Genomic DNA, 17,901 nt, shown 5'->3' on the forward strand with positions numbered 1-17,901 from the left:
AGCATCTGGACCTGAGTGAACAAAGTAACAATTGTGGATCTGCTTAACCAATCAGATTGAAGACGTATTAATAAGCAACACAGTCTAAACCAGAAAGTGTCAGAATATTGAATTCAATGTCAAATCAGGTAGAGAAAGCAAAATGGAATTATAAAGGGCCACTTGGCTTATCTTGTCTGTGCCGACTCTGTGCAAGAGACTGTTAGCTAGTTCCACTCCTCATCCTTTCCCTGCAGCCCTGCAATTCTTTTCTCTTCGGTTGCCTGTCCAATTTGCTTTCAAAGCCATGACTGTATCTGCCTTCACCACCCTTTCTGACAGTGCATTCCAGATCCTACAGTAACTATCAAAGTAGTTTGTTTCTTATTAGCTTAAATCTGTGCCTTTGGTTCTTGACTCTTCTGCCAATGGGAACAGTTTCTCTTTAACTACTTTGTGGAGACTCCATGTTTTTGAACACTCCTGGAACATAGAATACAGCGCAGTACAGGCCCTTCGGCCCTCGATGTTGCACCGACATGGAAAAAAAACTAAAGGCCATCTAACCTACACTATGCCCTTATCATCCATATGCTTATCCAATAAATTTTTTAATGCCCTCAATGTTGGCGAGTTCACTACTATAGACTGGTAATCTTCTATAGACTGGTAATCCTGCTAATCTTCTTCTCAAACTTCTTTTCTCAAAGGAGAACAAACCCAACTTTTCCAATCTATCTACGTAATTGAAGTCCTTCATTCATGGAACCATTCTCATAAATCTTTCCTGCACCCTCTAAAGCCTTCTCTTTAAATAAAGAGCAGAGAAAGAAACTCAGGATTATGAAATAAAGAAAAAGTACAAATTGTTAACTTTTTTTTACATTTCCAACAATGATCAAAATCTGAAGAATCAGAGTCCACATTTGTAAGAGTCAATTTTCAGTACCAGAGAGGTTGTTCGGAGCATTTGACTTATCACATTCTTAAAAGGATGTTTATACTGGAATGGACAAAGCTGAACTGGCAAATTTAGTCTGTAACTGTGAGCTCAGTAGAGGAAACTCATGCTGTTCAATATACCAGGCGGCACGGTAGCACAGTGGGTAGCAATGTTGCTTCACAGCTTCAGGGTCCCAGGTACGATTCCCAGCTTGGGTCACTGTCTGTGCAGAGTCTGCACGTTCTCCCTGTGTCTGCGTGGGTTTCTTCCGGGTGCTCCAGTTTCCTCCCACAAGCCCCCAAAGACGTGCTGTTAGGTAATTTGGACATTCTCAATTCTCCCCATGTACCCGAACAGGCCCTGGAATGTGGCGACTAGGGTCTTTTCACAGTAACTTCATTGCACCGTTAATGAAAGCCTACTTGTGACAATAAAGATTACTATATATATTTGAATGGGGAGTCAGACAGTGAGATACTGTTTGTCCACAAGTTCTGAAAGCAGGGCATCTTGGAGAGAAACTTCCAGACTTCTGTGTTTAACTGTACATATATGTTCGCCGAAAGTTGCAGTCTGGTTTTCTATTTAAATTATGATGAGCACTTTTAGCCTCACTGCTATTTCAAATACAAATTCCAGCCCAATGTATTGGTCATTGAGAGAAGAAACTTTAAAAAAAATGTTTGTAGCTATGCTGGACCCATGTAAAATTGGAAATCAATTAACTCTTTAAAAACTAACAGTTAAACCAATGGTTCATCTTTGAAATGAAATGAATGAAAAAGGAAATGAAAATCGCTTATTGTCACAAGTAGGCTTCAAATGAAGTTACTGTGAATAGCCCCTAGTCGCCACATTCCGGTGCCTGTTCGGGGAGGCTGGTACGGGAATTGAACCGTGCTGCTGGCCTGCCTTGGTCTGCTTTAAAAGCCAGCGATTTAGCCCTGTGCTAAACAGCCCCTTCATCCGACATTGTACGATACTTGGTGAATGTTGATGAATATATTGGGTTAGGTTGGCGGAATAAAATGTTAAGGGAACAAAATAGATATGCACATGGACTGAATGATGTGGTAATTACTTATGTACTGGGGACATGATTCAGTGGCTTTGTTGCGCCAGACGTGGTGTTGGGACGAGGCCATCGAATCTTGTGAGAGGCCTCCAACAGGAATCGCGACGCTAGAAACGTCTCACGAGATTCCACTGAATTTCGTGAGACGTCATGATCTGGATCTCGCCCAGGCACGCATATATAAATGAGCCATTAGGTTCATTTGCGCTCGCCCAATTTACGCGGGGCCCGGGATTCACCAGCCTCAACAGTGAGGCCTCTACTGGATACCATTTGGTACTGGCTCACAAAGTTATGAACCAGTCATGATGGAACTTCGCCGGGGGATGGGGGGGGGTGGGGGGATTGAGGCCCCGAGTTGGTCGGGGACTGGGCAGGATAACACCCCGGCACCTGCATACCTTGGAATTGCCAGTCTGGCACTTTGGCAGGGGCACTTCCAGGTTGCCCATATCAGAGTTCAGGCCCGGTGGGGCCTTGTCTATTAAAGATGGTGTGAGGGGAGCCTCGGGAATTCCGGAAGAGGCAAGTTGGGTGAAGTGGTGGGGGGGGGGGGGGGGGTTCCTAAAGCTATGGCGGCGGAGCTGAGGGAGGTCAAAAGATTGGGGCTGCCTTTAAAAATGTCACCCCAATCTGCGAGTAGTATTCCTGCACTGGCGAGCTGAGCTTGCAAGTGCAGGAAATTACTTAGAGTGGCCTCGACAGGGAGTTCCTCACCGAGGCCAAACAAAATGGCAAAGTGCTGTTGGACAGCAGGGTCCTTTCTCAGCGCTTCTAAATGTGCCATTCAGCGGATTTTACCTCTTGTCCGCTGAATTGCACCCCTTGTGTAGCTAGTTGTGTCTATACTAGTATAAATTCAGCTCTCCAACACTGCCAAATTCTAAAGTCCCTCTGAGCTAAGAACAGAACCCACAAATGTCTCTCACGTACTCTGCAGAAACAAAGGCTTTGAAAGACAAACTTACATGAGAGCATGCTGATAGCAAAAAAACTTTCACTGTTGATCATTTTGTAATAGTTACATTGTAAAAACTAACAGTGCATTCACTGCTTAATAATAGTGTCCTTGTGCCACTCGAAAATGGCATACCTTTCATCATCACTGTTGTAGAACAGTAGTTCAGATTGCTTGCTTGCTTTCTTTATAGATCACCCACATTGTAAGCAATCAGCTTTAAAACCAAGTGAAAGCAGATTAAACTTTCAGGCACTATGACCTGTTTTCATTTTCAAGTAAATGATTTATCTGTACTCATTTGTCCAGAATGCATGTTTACATTTGGAATTTCCACTTTCTAAAAAGCTATTTGCTGTTTTAACCACTAGCTATAAACAGCTTTTTAGGTTATTTAGACAATCAATCATAAAAGAGGCTTTCTAACTGCCACTCTTGCCAGACATCTATGACGGGTGCAAATATGGCCTGGAAAAGCATGCCCAACATTGAAATATCATGTATCCTTTCTTCCAGTCAAAGCCCTAAAAGATATCTATTGGGAAATTACAAGCTTATGGCTCTTTCATCCCATTCCATTCAACATCACAATGGAGCAACATCAACATTTATTACTGTATTGGTCTGACAATTATCGTGTCTATGAAGCACCTTAAAAAGGCTGTTGAAGTAAAACAAAATTAAAACCATGAAGAGTTTTATTTGGATTTCTACTACAGGTTAGTCCTTTTGAGGGACAGTGTAGGTTACCAGAATGTGCAATATTCACTCTATTGTTTTTTTCAAAGTGAGAACAGCATATTATTTCCTGGTCCACCTTGTCACCAGTTTTTCACTTCGGTTCAGTATGTTTCATGGTTAGGATGACCTTCCCAGTGGATCTGCGTTGCAACACGAATTGAAAAGCTTCATTTACCTAGAAAATGACAAAGCCAATAAAGTACCACAAAGTGCAAATATCGTATTTTGCTCATAATGACAGTTACCAGTGTTAATAGCGATCCAGCCTCTACTGTTGAGTCATCTACATATTTCTTGGTGAATAACCAGGTTATAACACTATTTTTTTTGCCCTTTTGCATTTCTGAGTGTTCACATAGTCCTCTAAGGCATACACTCTGCTACGTTAGCAAGCTATTCACCTTCCACTGTGCATTGCTCTTAAATACATTTCTTTATTTCTGGATTCATTGGATAGGAGGTCCATCACGGTCAATACTGATCTTTCAACTCATCATCATGAACTTTATGGAGTCACAGATATCCAACATTGCATCTTTGATATCTGGTCAGAGAAATTGTGGCCCAACATGCTACTGAGCATCGGTAAAGGAATGAAGAACACTGAACCGGTAAAACTATCAAATGGCAGTCTTGTGGTTTAATTAGTGCAAAAATGAATCAAGTGAAAACTCTGATCAACATAGTTCAATAGAAACTTTGAATGCAATTCTACATATTCCTGGTTGCACTGTGGAAAGTAACCTGTTTATTGTAACAGCCCCAGGGTAAACAAGAATTTAGCAGCAAACAGCTTTCCTCAAGGCAGTCCTTTTTAAATCAGCCAGGGAAACAACTTCATAACAAACATTATACTCACTATTTTATAATTCACTGCGTGGTGTGTAATGTTCATGTACTTAGAGGATAACATTTTTTAAAAATTTAATGCACCCAATTATTTTTTTACAATTAAGGGGCAATTTTGCGTGGCCAATTCACTTACCCTGCACATTTTTGGGTTGTGGGGTAAGAGCCATGCAGACACCGGGAGAATGCAAATTCCATACAGACAGTGGCCCGGGGCCGGGATCAAACCCGGGTCTTCGGCGCCATGAGGCAATAGTGCTAACCACTGCGCCGCCCTCTTACAGGACAACATAACATCTTGCTCTATGATAAGCAATTGGTCTACCAATTTTAAAAAATACATTCCAGAATCTACTTATCCTACTGTTACAAAGCCATTTTTTGTCAGTCTTGCAAGACGCAATACAAGGGAGCAGGCGAACATTCCTATATTTTTTGGACCTGTCACTGACTGGAAATCACAGGTCTGTGTTCTTTTAAAGGAACGCGAGCATTACAGCTAATAAATGCCTTCATCGAGGCATCAGGACTCCCCAGTGAAAATTCCCTTGTGCTTTTGCCAGAAGATTAACTGTTCATTTCTACATGGTCGAAAGTCGCAGATCCAGATTTCTGTGGTTGTTTGGCTGTGTCCTTGATCCTCACAGTACATTCTGCAAAAATGGGTCAGCAATTAATTCTTATTTGAAACACTAGCTAGTTATTTCTTTTTTCTTTTTTAGGACAATATATTCTGCACTGATTTTTTTTTTGCTTGCAACATTCTGTACCTCTATTTCTTTTGCCTCTGCTCATCCTTCTCGTCTCCCAGAGCTATTTACTGGGGCACAGTTCCACTGAGTATACAGTTACATTCGTCCCCTGGTTCTTGGTCAAATTATTAATGTATGCCCCTCAGAAGCAAGTGCAGTAGACTATCTGATCAAGCCCATTGTATCCTCCTCCAGCTTTGACAGACAGATTTCCAGTGCAGGTACGCAGAACAACAATCAATAGTTGAAATCCCGGACGGTTGTTTGTTCCACTTTCTAGCTACAGACAGCAACCATTTTCTCTCTGATATAATTTAACTCCACACAATGCATCAAATCGGAGATCCTCCTGTTCTCTATGACTCAGAAGCTATCATGATTACTCATATTTTCTGTGTGACAGAGAAAGCCAATTGCCACTTTGCTATTTTTAGATTAAACTAATTGCTCTATTAAGTTCTCTGATTGGTACACCATTAAATGTGATTGAATGCAGTCGGATTTTTTAATAATCTTGCTATCCAATGCTTTACATGGCAAATAAATAGCTTTTTAAAAAAAAGACTGTAAATAGATGCCATTCCGTTGGCAAGTTCCAACAAAAATGTCCGCAAAACTGGTAAAGTCACTTGAGATATTGAATAAATTAATAGTTCCTGGAGTGACAGGTTCCCTACTGGCTGTAGTTCAATGTCACTTGGCTTGATGAGTCAATACTATAATATTTGAAGTGAATCATTATGTACTGCAAGGAGTGTGTGCCTGCTGTAATCCAGCCTCATCTCAGTCTGACCCAAAAAGTTGAAATGCTCCTTATTTTAAGTATCTATCATTGGAAGCATTTTAAAAACTCTTTCTTGGAAGTTTTATTTCCCAATGCAGAAATCCCTGAATATAACTTCCAGGATTTCTTCGGCTCCAATTGTCCCAGTGATCTTTCCCAGCTGTCTCAATCCTGTTCTCAGCTGCTCTGTGGCCAGGACAAGATCCATCTCACGTTGCTGGTGATACTGTGTTAGGGCATGGCTGCAGTTCTGGAGGTGCAGCCGGTGACGTGCCTGTGTTAAACTGGGGCTGCCAGCCAACGGATTCCCACACATTTTTTCAACTTGTTCAACAAGGAGATGTAGGAAGTCATCGAAACCACTGCCAGTTGTGCATGACAACAGGCACATCCGAGGAAGGCCATGATCTTTCAGAACTAGGTGCAGCTTATTCAACTCTTCCAGCAGTACAAGATCTGTCTTATTACAAACCACAATCCAGTCCGCGTCCTTGTCAGGCGCACCCATCACTTCACTCAGATAATCTTGAAGAAACTGGACCATTCCAGTCAGGTCTGATGGCAGTTCCGTGGCATCTACCATCACAAGCACAATGTCTGCCAGCTGAAGCCTTTCCCGAGCACGCCTCACGCCCTCTTGCTCTACCATGTCAGAGGTCTCCCTCAGTCCCGCTGTGTCACTCAGAAGAACGGGGTAGCCTCCGATGTTCAGGGTCGTCTCCAAAACATCCCTGGTTGTCCCTGCTATCGGCGAGACTATGGCAGTGGGCTTCTGACAAATTAAATTCATGAGGCTGCTTTTTCCAGCATTGGGTGCTCCAACAATGGTCACATGGACGCCGTCCCTCAGCCTTTCACCTTGGCGACTGTCATGCAGGTGCCTATCTATTTCACTCTGTAACGCATGCACGTCATTGTCAACTTTATCCAGTACCCCCTCCTCAATGTTGTCATCTTCGCTGAAATCAATGTAGGCTTCTGTGTGGGCCAGACATCGGGTTAGCCTCTTACTCCAGCCATGATACAGGTGCCCCAGGTCACCAGCCATCTGCCGTAGGGCTTGTCTTCTCTGGGCTTCCGTCTCAGCATGAATGAGGTCCCCCAGTCCCTCTACCTCCGTCAGGTCCAGCTTCCCATTCTGAAAGGCACGTTTGGTGAACTCCCCAGCTTGGGCTGGGCATAGCCCAGGTAAGTATCCCAGAGCTTGGAGAACTCCGCTGACCACCGCTGATCCCCCATGGACATGGAACTCACAGCAATCTTCTCCAGTGAAACTGCGGGGGCCTGGGAACCACAGCACCAGCCCCATGTCCAGCCGCTCCCCAGACCTGGGGTCCAGCAGTGGCCGGAGAGCAGCAGCTCTGGCCGGGGGAAGAGCTCTCTGACCAGTCAGGCAGATCAGCGTGTCCCTGCTGGCAGGACCACTCACTCGGATGACGGCAACCCCACACCTGCCTTGGCCCGAGCTCATGGCAAAAATCGTGCTTCTTTCTCGAGAGTCTGAACACTGCATCCTCACAAAGCTGGACTGGAAATTACACTGTTTGAAGAAAAGTAAAAGTCTATTACTTCATCTAGGCATTTAAACACATGATACACATAAGAGAGGAGAAAACTGAAATGAATGGGGACTTCCTAGAATGGTCTTTACCAGTACAGCATAAACATCCAACATTTAGTCAACCACATTTTTAGCACCATTATGAATTGCCCCTGCTCCCCACTACACTGTTCTTTGGGGCTCACAACCACGTACATATGATACTTTTTCAAAAAAGCAGGAAATTGATTTGCTCCCAAGGCTTTGTATAATGTTAGTCAATTCCTGAAGGCTCAACAAGAGCAGCTCAGAATGACTAATGCTCTTACCAAGCGTGTGGTAAAGCTCCTGACCTCCAGGCACCTTCACCTTCCACCTCCTCTTTGCTCATGAAATCCTTCTTCTGTTCAATCTCAGCAAAATATACTGTACTTGCATTCTATCACTGAGACGCTGGTGCCAAATCCCTGCCTCGACAATATCTCAGCAGAAACAATCATTAAATGTCAGAGTGCCGGTATTAAGGGAAATTAAACTAGGTTTCAGGAGATAAATATTCAAAGCATATCACAGGCTAGGAAAATAAATCAATGACAAAGTCAGCTGGGGCTGCTCGTGGACATTTGTATGCAGCCTCTCTCGGTGGCAGCAGAAAAACTGATATAAGCTAGAAAGCTGGATGTGTTTACACTATTTATATCGCGGTGGCACAAAGGGAATTCCTTTCAAACGGGAAATTGGAACATTAGAAGCAAAGATGCAGTGCAAAGGCAGCTGCAAACATTGCCAAACTAGAACTTTATCCTCCATCATCCGCACTAAAAAGAACAAGACAAATAATAGTTTTTTTTTTTTAAATTTAGAGTACCCAATTATTTCTTTTCCAATTAAAGGGGCAATTTAGCGTGGCCAATCCACCTAACCAGCACATCTTTGGGTTGTGGGGGTGAAACCCACGCAAACACGGGGAGAATGTGCAAACTCTACACAGTGACCCAGGGCTGGGATTCGAACCCGGGTCCTCAGCACCGTAATCCCTGTGCTAACCACTACGCCACCGTGCTGCCCTATGACAACACAACAATTGATGTATCTTCAAAGAGATACACGACTAAAGAACAGCTTGTGGCTTGAGTTGTCTCTTATCCCTTTCTTTTTTTTTTAATTTAGTGTACCCAATTATATAATTTTTTTTTCCAATTAAGGGGCAATTTAGCGTGGCCAATCCACCTAACCTGCACATCTTTGGGTTGTGGGGGCGAAACCCACGCAGACACGGGGAGAACGTACAAACTCCACACAGACAGTGACCCAGGGCCAGGATTCGAACCCGGGTCCTCAGAGCCGTAGGCAGCAATGCTATCCACTGTGCCACCGTGCAGCCCCTCTTATCCCTTTCTAAATATCCCTGACTCCCTGTTGCCTGCAGCCCTAACCTGCTGCCTAATGACTCATTTCCCATCGGATGCAGGCCACCCTCGCTGAATCCTCCTTATTTTCTTTCAGATGCCTCACTACTTTCCCTTTTCTGACCTAGAAAAGTGCAACCTGACATCAGAAAGGTGAAGCAGCCAAGATTCGAAACAGCTGACATTGCCACACTCACCAAATAATACTTTACACTAATTCCCCAAACCTCCATCATTATCCCTTGGCAAGTCCCATCCCACCAACAGAAAAGGGAGGGACTTCCAGGATTTTGATCCAGTGATAGTGAAGGGACAATGATAGTGTTTCAAGTCAGGGTAATGTCTAATTTGGAGGGGAACCTGCGGCTGGTGATATTCCCATGCATTTGCTGCCCTTTCAAGGTGGTAGAGATCATAGCTCTAGAGGGTTCTGTCAAAAGAGCAGCACAACAGTACACGTCAGAAGTGGATGGCCCTGGGGATCCATTTAAGACAGAGATGAGGAGGAACCTCCAACAAGAGAGAATCAACCCATCTCCCTTTGTCATTCAGCAGCATTATCAACACTGAATCCCCCACCATTTAAGATCACTGACCAGAAGCTGAATTGTGCCAGCTGTATAAATAGGCTGGCCACAAGAGCAGATCAGAGGCTGGGATAGTAACTCACCTCTGGACTCCCAAGAGCCTGTATACAAGGCACAAGTCAGAAGTGCAACGGAATACTCTTTACTTGTCTGGATGAGCGCAATCCAACAACACTCAAGAAGCTCGTACCATCCAAGACAAAGCAATTGATCAGCACCCAATCCATCATCTTAAACATTTCCTCCCTCCACCACCAACACACAGTGGCAGCAATGTACAACACAGAAGATGCACAGCAGCAACTAATCGAGACTCTTTTGACAGCACCCTCTGGACCTGTGATCTCTACACCCTAACAAGGTTAGGGCAGCAAATGCATGACAAGACCACAAGCCACATATTCCCCTCCAAATCAAACCCTATCCTGACCTGAAACACTATCACCATTCCTTCACTGTCACTGGATCAAACTCCTGGAACTTGCTCTCCAACAATGCTCGGCGTGTACCTACACCACAGCAACTGCAGCTGCTCAAGAAGGTCCCTCACCAGAACCTCCTCAAGAGCAATTATTGATGAATAATAAATACCGGTCTTGCCAGCAATGCTCACATCCCAAGAACAATTTCAAAATAATATGCAGAATAGTAAATGTATATAAATGTGTAATAGTGATAAATAGTCTTCATTGTTCTAAATATATCTGCAGAATAGTGAAGATACATAACTTTTTTGTAGTTCAGTGAAAATATTAATATTGGCAATTGTCACCAATAATTATTTTTTAATTGCTAATCACATGCTACATCATTGGTCAACATCTAAATAATAAAACCATCTCAGCAATTAATGTAAATAGATACACCTAATCAAAGGCATTTTGACAACGGATTTCTGTGAAGCCACTTTCCTGCAGATGTCATTTTGCATTCGGATTCTTTTTAAATTGACTTAACATTTGCCCACCTCCTGGTTCCTCCTCTGTCCTGATGCTTCTTTCACAGAGGCAGTGGAGGGGGGCATTGAATATTAAGGCAGAGATAAATAGATTCTTGTTAGGCTAACGAATCAAAGGGTATCGAGGGTAGATGGGAATGTGGAATTGGAAACATAAACAGATCATCTTATTAAATGATGGAGTAATCCCACTTGCGGAATGGCCAACTTCTGCTCCTATTTGATATGTTTATTTATTAAAGGATTATTTTTAAATAATTTAATCCCAGAAAAAATTAGTGACTATTTCTTCCTTCCTTTCTACTCCAGAAGGCTCAGTTCAATGAGGGTACAGCATCTCTACTATAGCGACCAACTGACTACTTTTCCTGTGTGAGCCTTCAGTGTTACAAGGATACTGTGCCACAAGGAGCCTCACAACTGAGCCCAAACATATCTCCGTCTGATATCCACACACACATACATGTCAAGCAGGGCTGATGTTTCCTTAATCTGGGGCACAAGGTCAAATCATCATCTCACGTTATCAACTAACTCAGCACAGGTCAGGAACTGAACCAGAGACCTTCCTGATCAGCATAGTCCAAAAACACACCATGCCCTAAGCCAGCACAAGAATCCACCCTTAAGACTATCATATAAAATGTGAGGCAAGCCCAAAAAATGCTGGAAAGGCATATGAATCAGCATCCGTGAAGAGAAAAGATTAACTTTGGATAACCCTTTGTCAGACTGAAGGATAAAAAGAGCCTTCTCCATAGAAGGGTTGAAAGAAAAAGGGTAGAAATAAATACAGGGCAAAATAATTTTAAAACAGCTTAATGGGGCTGGTTTAGCTCACTCGGCTAAATCGCTGGCTTTTAAAGCAGGCCAGCAGCGCGGTTCGATTCCCGTACCAGCCTCCCCGGACAGGCGCCGAAATGTGGCGACTAGGGGCTTTTCACAGTAACTTCATTGAAGCTTACTCATGACAATAAGCGATTTTCATTTTCATTTCATTTCATTTCATTTCAATGTAAAACCAACAGATATTATAAAGGATCACCTCAGTTGGACAATGGAAAGAAATTAAGAGACCATGTCATAGAGGTCTACAGCACAGATGGGCCGTTCAGCCCATCGAGTTTGCGCCAGTCAAAAACAACCACCTAATGTAATGCAAATTTCATCTTCTGGTAGATATTTTCTATTCAAATCTGACCTGACGTCCCCGGTGATATGGAATGTGCCTATCCTTCTCCAGTACCTAAGTAAAAGATAGTGAGATTTAGGGGCTGCAAAATAGGATTCTTTAAAAATAGAACTCTAAATGGACAGGTTGTGCATCTGCTGCAGTTGCAACTAAACGTTGAGGTAACAGGAGAGTGGAAAGACTCTCATTCTTTCTCCCAGTATCTCCACTTTGATGCAACTGCCCACACTTCTTCGAAAATCTCCTTTTTCCTCAGCCAACGTTCCCCCTCAACAGCAATTGGCAGGATTCTCCATTACATTTTCCCCAATTAGGATGCTTCTGCTGTCAGTCCACTCACCCTCACAATGTCATAGCCCATATCTGCTATCGGGTCAGTCTCCATATTCACCAGTTAACTTGTGCCATTTCTTTCATGGAATGTTGCTATATATTGCCCCTCCTAAATTGCCCTTGAATTAATATCTTGCTTTGTGGGGCCGCTAAGAATCAACCACATTGCTGTGGATCTGAAGTCACGCTTAGACCAACCTTGGTACAGATGGTAAGTTTCCCTCCCAGAGCCAGATAGATTTTTGCAACAAAAATATTGGTTTTGTCACCATTACTGAGGTTAGCGTTGGAGGGGCTGGTTTAGCACAGTGGGCTAAACAGCTGGCTTGTAACGCAGAAGAAGGCAACAGCACGTGCTCAATTCCTGTACCAGCCTCCCCGAACAGGTGCCGGAACGTGGCAACTAGAGGCTTTTCACAGTAACTTAATTGAAGCCTACTTGTGACAGTAAGCAATTATTATTATATTATACCAGATTTGCTTTATTAATCAACTGAATTCAGTAATTATTGAGTTCAAATTCCACTAGCTACTAACCTACCCTAGGACTCTGGATTACTTGTCATGTGGCATTACCACTACACCACTGTCTCCCTATTAAGCTATATCATAACCCGCCTCTCCTCATTTTCCAGTGTTTCCTCTGTGACATTGGTCGGGGTGCTCACTTTGTTTTTTTCTTTACTTGAACCTTGCATCCATCTTACACATTTCTTTGTAAATTTAATATCTTTCCAGTGCCTCATCAAGATCATCTGTTTTTTTTAAAAACACAAAAAAATGTCTTTTAAAAAAAAAAGACATTTAAGGAATTTGCATGCCATTGAGCCCATTAACCCTGCTGTGATTGGGCGATCTGACTTTTCTTTCTTTACCCTTCAGCCCTTTATTATCAGCACTCGTAAGGGATTTGTTGATCTCTCAGTTCTGACAAAGGACGATACCCAAAACGTTTACCCATCTTTTCTTTTTACAGACAGTGAGAAACGGGCATGTTCTGCTTGTGTTTCACATTTTCCATTAATGTTTACCTGCTGTAGTTTATAGACTGCTCCAATGTGCGGTTTGGTTCTCCCCTCCTGACAGTATTGGATTGCAGACACAATGGACCTGGAGAAGATGGGGAAATCTTCATATTGATATTTTCCCCAGTAAATGCCCATCGCCGTCACATTCTTCAGAAGCAGTTGGTTGGCTGGCACAGTTGGTATATTTCCACCAGCAAACCCGACCACCACAATCCTGCCTTCCCACGCCAAGCTGGGACAAATGAAACACAAACCATGAATCAAGCAAGGCAATGAAAAACAGAATGGGGAGGGTCACGTGATGCAGACGCAGGAATAGCTGTTTTTCCGGGAGCTTTGGCACTACTGGCCTATAATCCTTTCATTTATCACATTCACGCAGCTCTTGCTTAACTAATCTGCGAGTGAGAACTCCACATTATGTCCCTGGAGATTTCTGCTTAAACATTGGTGACAAAATGCCGTGAAATATTAAGAAAATCGTCGACAAAAAAAGCTCAGACAGAAATGACGGAGTGAAGCCGACTCCTCAACGTGGTGAGTTAACGAGCAAGCAGGCTCTCGAGCCAACACCAATAAATGCATCACAACTGCTAATTTAAAAAAAATATATTGTTATTCAAATGAGATTTTCATGATAGCAAGGTAAAACAAAACAATAACTACAGCAAACGGCATTTCAAAGTAAACCCACACACATCTAACATCCCCTCCCACCAACTCCCCATAAACAAACAAAGTCAACCATCTCCCCCTGCCCCAGCCCCAGCCCCCTCCCTGTCCTGGAGGGTAACCAACTCCCTGAAAAAGGAGATGAAAGACTGCCACCTCAAGTAGAACCCTTCCACCTACCCCCTCGTGGTGTACTTTGCCTTCTCATGATACAAATATTCCATTAGATCACTCAACCAGGCCGAGACGCTGTGTGGGGCCCGGGACTTCCACTTGAGCGAAACTGGCTTCCGGCCTATCAACGAGGCGAAGGCAAGGACACCTGCCTTCAAACCCATCTGCGGCACCGGCGAGTCCGATACACAAAAATAACCACCAACGGGCACGGCTCCAGCTGAATACCCAGAAATCCCGATATGGTGCTGAAAAAGGAGACCCAGAAGCTCACAGGTTCAGGGCAAGATCAGAACATTTGCGTATGATTCACCGGTCTCCAGCACCAAGTTCGCACATATCCTCCACCCTCAGAAGAAACCATTCATCCACGCCCTGATCAAGTGCACCCTGTGCAGCATCTTGAATTGGATCAAGCTGAGCCTAGCACAAGAGGAGGTGGGAGTTGACCCGGAGAAGAGCCTCACGCCACCTCCTCCCCCCATCAAAAACTGGACCCAGTTCACCCTCCCAATTCCTGTTTACTTCCTCCAACGAAGTCTGGCCCATCGACAAGATCTGACAATAGATATTGGAAATCTTCCCCCCCCCCCCCCGCGCCCCATTACCCAACTCGGCCAATGACTGGACCCTTTCCAAGAAAGGGGACGACGGTGCCAGGGAAAATGAAGAATTCGCCGTGCACAAAAAATAGCGAACCTGCAAATACCTAAATACATTGGATCTCGGAAGCTGGAACTTACACAAAAACCTTTTCATCCCAGCAAACCGCCTTTCAATAAACATGTCCCCAAACCTCGCCAGGCCCCCCTTCCTCACCCATGCCCTGAACAAAGGCACGAACAAATGGTTCCTGCAAATCGGGGCCCGACAATGACGTGGAGCCCAGCTTAAAATGCTGCCTAAACTGCCTCAAAATCCTCAGAGTGACCAGCACTACTGGGCTCATGTTAATTTTGCAGGAGAAAACGGAAGCGGGCAGTAACCAGGGCCCTCAAATTCAAACTTCTACCTCTACATGAACCTGCCTCCAGCCTACCCATATAGAATCTGGGTCCTTAAGCCGACACCGCACCTTTTCAATATTTGCAGCCCAATAATAAAATAACAAATTAGGTGGTGCCAAGCACTCCAGCTGCCTCTCTCTGTAGAAACATCCTACAAATCCGTGGAATGTTGTATGCCCAAATAACGATTCAATCTCCACAGGGATTGTTGACCGGGGCCTGGCTCCACCTTCAAGTCCACAAAATGCAGAACACATAGAACAGTACAGCACAGAACAGGCCCTCCGGCCCTCGATGTTGTGCCGAGCTTTGTCCGAAACCAAGATCAAGCTATCCCACTCCGTCATTCTGGTGTGCTCCATGTGCCTATCCAATAACTGCTTAAAAGTTCCTAAAGTATCCGACTCCACTATCACAACAGGCAGTCCATTTCACACTCTAACCACTCTCTGAGTAAAGAACCTACCTCGGACATCCCTCCTATATCTCCCAACCTGGACCTTATAGTTATGCCCCTTTGTAACAGCTACATCCACCTGAGGAAATAGTCTCTGAATGTCCACTCTATCTATCCCCCTCATCATCTTATAAACCTCTATTAAGTCGCCTCTCATCCTCCGTCGCTCCAAAGAGAAAAGCCCTAGCTCCCTCAACCTTTCCTCATAAGACCTATCCTGCAAACCAGGCAGCATCCTGGTAAATCTCCTTTGCACCCTTTCCAATGCTTCCACATCCTTCCTATAGTGAGGTGACCAGAACTGCACACAATATTCCAAATGTGGTCTCCAAAATAACGATCATGGAGTACCCCATCCCCTTCACCCCAGGAAGAAGAGACCCATCCACCGCAAAGAAGTCAATCCAGAAGTAGACCAGATGGACCTGGGGAAAAAAACCATCTTATCCCTTGGATACATAAATCGCCACGGGTCTGCATCGCTCACCAGTGCCCCCCCCACCCTCCCCCACCTGTTCCATAAAGACCAAGATCCACTTCGCTACACCTGACAGTCTCAGAGACTTAGGGCTTGACCTATCCAGCCTACGATCCAAAGCAGAATTGAAATCTCACCCCCCAGAATTAGTTGATATGAATCCAGATCCAGAATATTGATAAATTCCGTATCATCCCAGTTCGGTGCATACAGGTTAACTAGGACCACCGACATACCCACCAACGACGCACTGACGACTACATACCTCCCGCCTAGGCCCACCAATATTTTAGAAGCTGAAAAGGACACTCTCTTGTTGATCAAACCTGCAGCCCCCTGAGCTGTACCATCGAAACCTGAATGGTATACCTGTCCCACCCAGCCCTTCCATAACCTTGTTTGGTCCTTGATCCGCAAATGGGTCTCCTGTAAAAACACCAGATCAGCCTTCAAACTTCTCAGGTGTGCAAACACCTGTTACCTTTTTACTAGGTCATTTAAACCCCGACATTCCAAGTTATCAACTGGAGATGGGGTCTCCAACCCCTCCCCCCGACCCAGAGTCAGCCATTTCCATCATGTGGGGTTACCCAGCAGCAACACGAGTGTCGATACCAGGCCCACCCAAGATATTCGTCAAACCCCCCCATAAGACCAGAACAAAGACAAAGATTTAGTCACCGTCAGCAGTCTATCCATCCCCCACTCCACCTTCCAGCAATACCACACCTCAATAAAGGAACAGCCAAGAGGAGACCAAAGGCCCCTATCCTCTGCCCCCCCCCCCCCCCCCCCACACGCAACCCCAAACAAAACGAGAACAGAAATCCTAAGCTCATTACTTTAAAAACAAAACGTTAAGTAATGAGCAGCAGATGCCTACACTCCTACACTCCAGTTAACTAACTTCAGCTAGCAGGGTGACTCCTGAAAAATAATCACACCAATAACCAGCCCCCCGCCCACATCCAACTTTAATACAAAAAGATAGAGGGAGAAAGAAAAACCAACACCCATCCCACAAATAACTCAAAAATACAAACTCAAGAGGATGCCCACAAACCTCCGCCCCAGCAAATCCTCATAATCACATGCCCTCATCCACAACAAAGAAATCTCGCAATAAATACAGATACAAATGGAACGAACAATTCACAATTTATTTGTCCGAGCCGATGCTTCTTTATCAACTCGTCCGCATCCTCCAGCACCTCAAAATAATTGTCTTTCTCTTTAAAAGTCACTCGAAGACATACAGTGTATACCACCCCGAATCGCACATTGTTATTCTGCAACGTGGGCTTTGCCTTGTTGAACGCTGCACACCTTCTAGCCAGTTCTGTTCCTATGTCTTGATATATCCGGATGGTGTGGCCCTCCGATTTATAATCTCGATGGTCTTGGTCACACCTCAGGACCCATTCCTTGTCTTGGTACCTGTGGAACCGGACGATCATTGTCCAGGGTAGTTCCCCAGATTAGGGCTTCTGCCGGAGCGACCAACTATTTGGGAGGAGACGGCAAGCCCCCTCCCCCATCATCTTCCCAAACATCTTGGACATATGGTCTGTAGGATTCAGGCCCTCCTGAAGCCTTATGATTCTCAAATTTTGCCACCTGGAGCAATTTTCCAGATCGTCCATCTTGGTCTTCAACGCTTTATACAGTCAGCCTGCACAGCCATCTCCGTTTCCAGGGGGAAAAATCTGGTCATTCTGGTCCAGGAGTGCAACCTCTACCCCTTGTATCATTGCGCCTTGCTCCTTTACCTTCTGATCTGTCTTCAACAAGGCCACCCGGATGTGGGGCTTGAGCCCCTTCCATCGCCTTCTCAAGGTCCTCAGAGACCACCTGCTGCTGCTTCTTGAATTCAGTCAAGAAGACTGCCAGCATCTCAGCCATCCACAGCGTGGCCAAAGTCGCAGCAGGAGCCTTTGCCATTTTCGGCATCAATGAGGCCGGAGGGGCTTCTGTGTCCAGCGATG

At 44.6% G+C, this 17,901-nt stretch overlaps 1 protein-coding gene across 3 annotated transcripts in view; it reads right to left on the reverse strand.

Moving 5' to 3' along the window:
• Positions 1-5,785: 5,785 nt before the first annotated feature.
• The window catches only part of gtpbp3 (GTP binding protein 3, mitochondrial), a 55,062-nt gene continuing 42,946 nt past the window's right edge, over positions 5,786-17,901 (reverse strand). For 2 of the 3 annotated variants that reach the window (XM_038795111.1, XM_038795112.1), the window contains exons 9-11: positions 13,132-13,360; positions 11,777-11,821; positions 5,786-7,621 (exon numbers count right to left, since the gene is read on the reverse strand). In XM_038795111.1, coding sequence (XP_038651039.1) covers positions 6,164-7,621; positions 11,777-11,821; positions 13,132-13,360 — 1,732 coding nt within the window. In that variant the 3' untranslated portion in view covers positions 5,786-6,163. The remainder of the gene's footprint in view (positions 7,622-11,776; positions 11,822-13,131; positions 13,361-17,901) is intronic. The other variant, XM_038795114.1, reaches the window with a different exon arrangement.

The sequence above is a fragment of the Scyliorhinus canicula genome, chromosome 4 (assembly GCF_902713615.1).
Source record: "Scyliorhinus canicula chromosome 4, sScyCan1.1, whole genome shotgun sequence".
NCBI classification, from domain to species: Eukaryota; Metazoa; Chordata; class Chondrichthyes; order Carcharhiniformes; family Scyliorhinidae; genus Scyliorhinus; species Scyliorhinus canicula.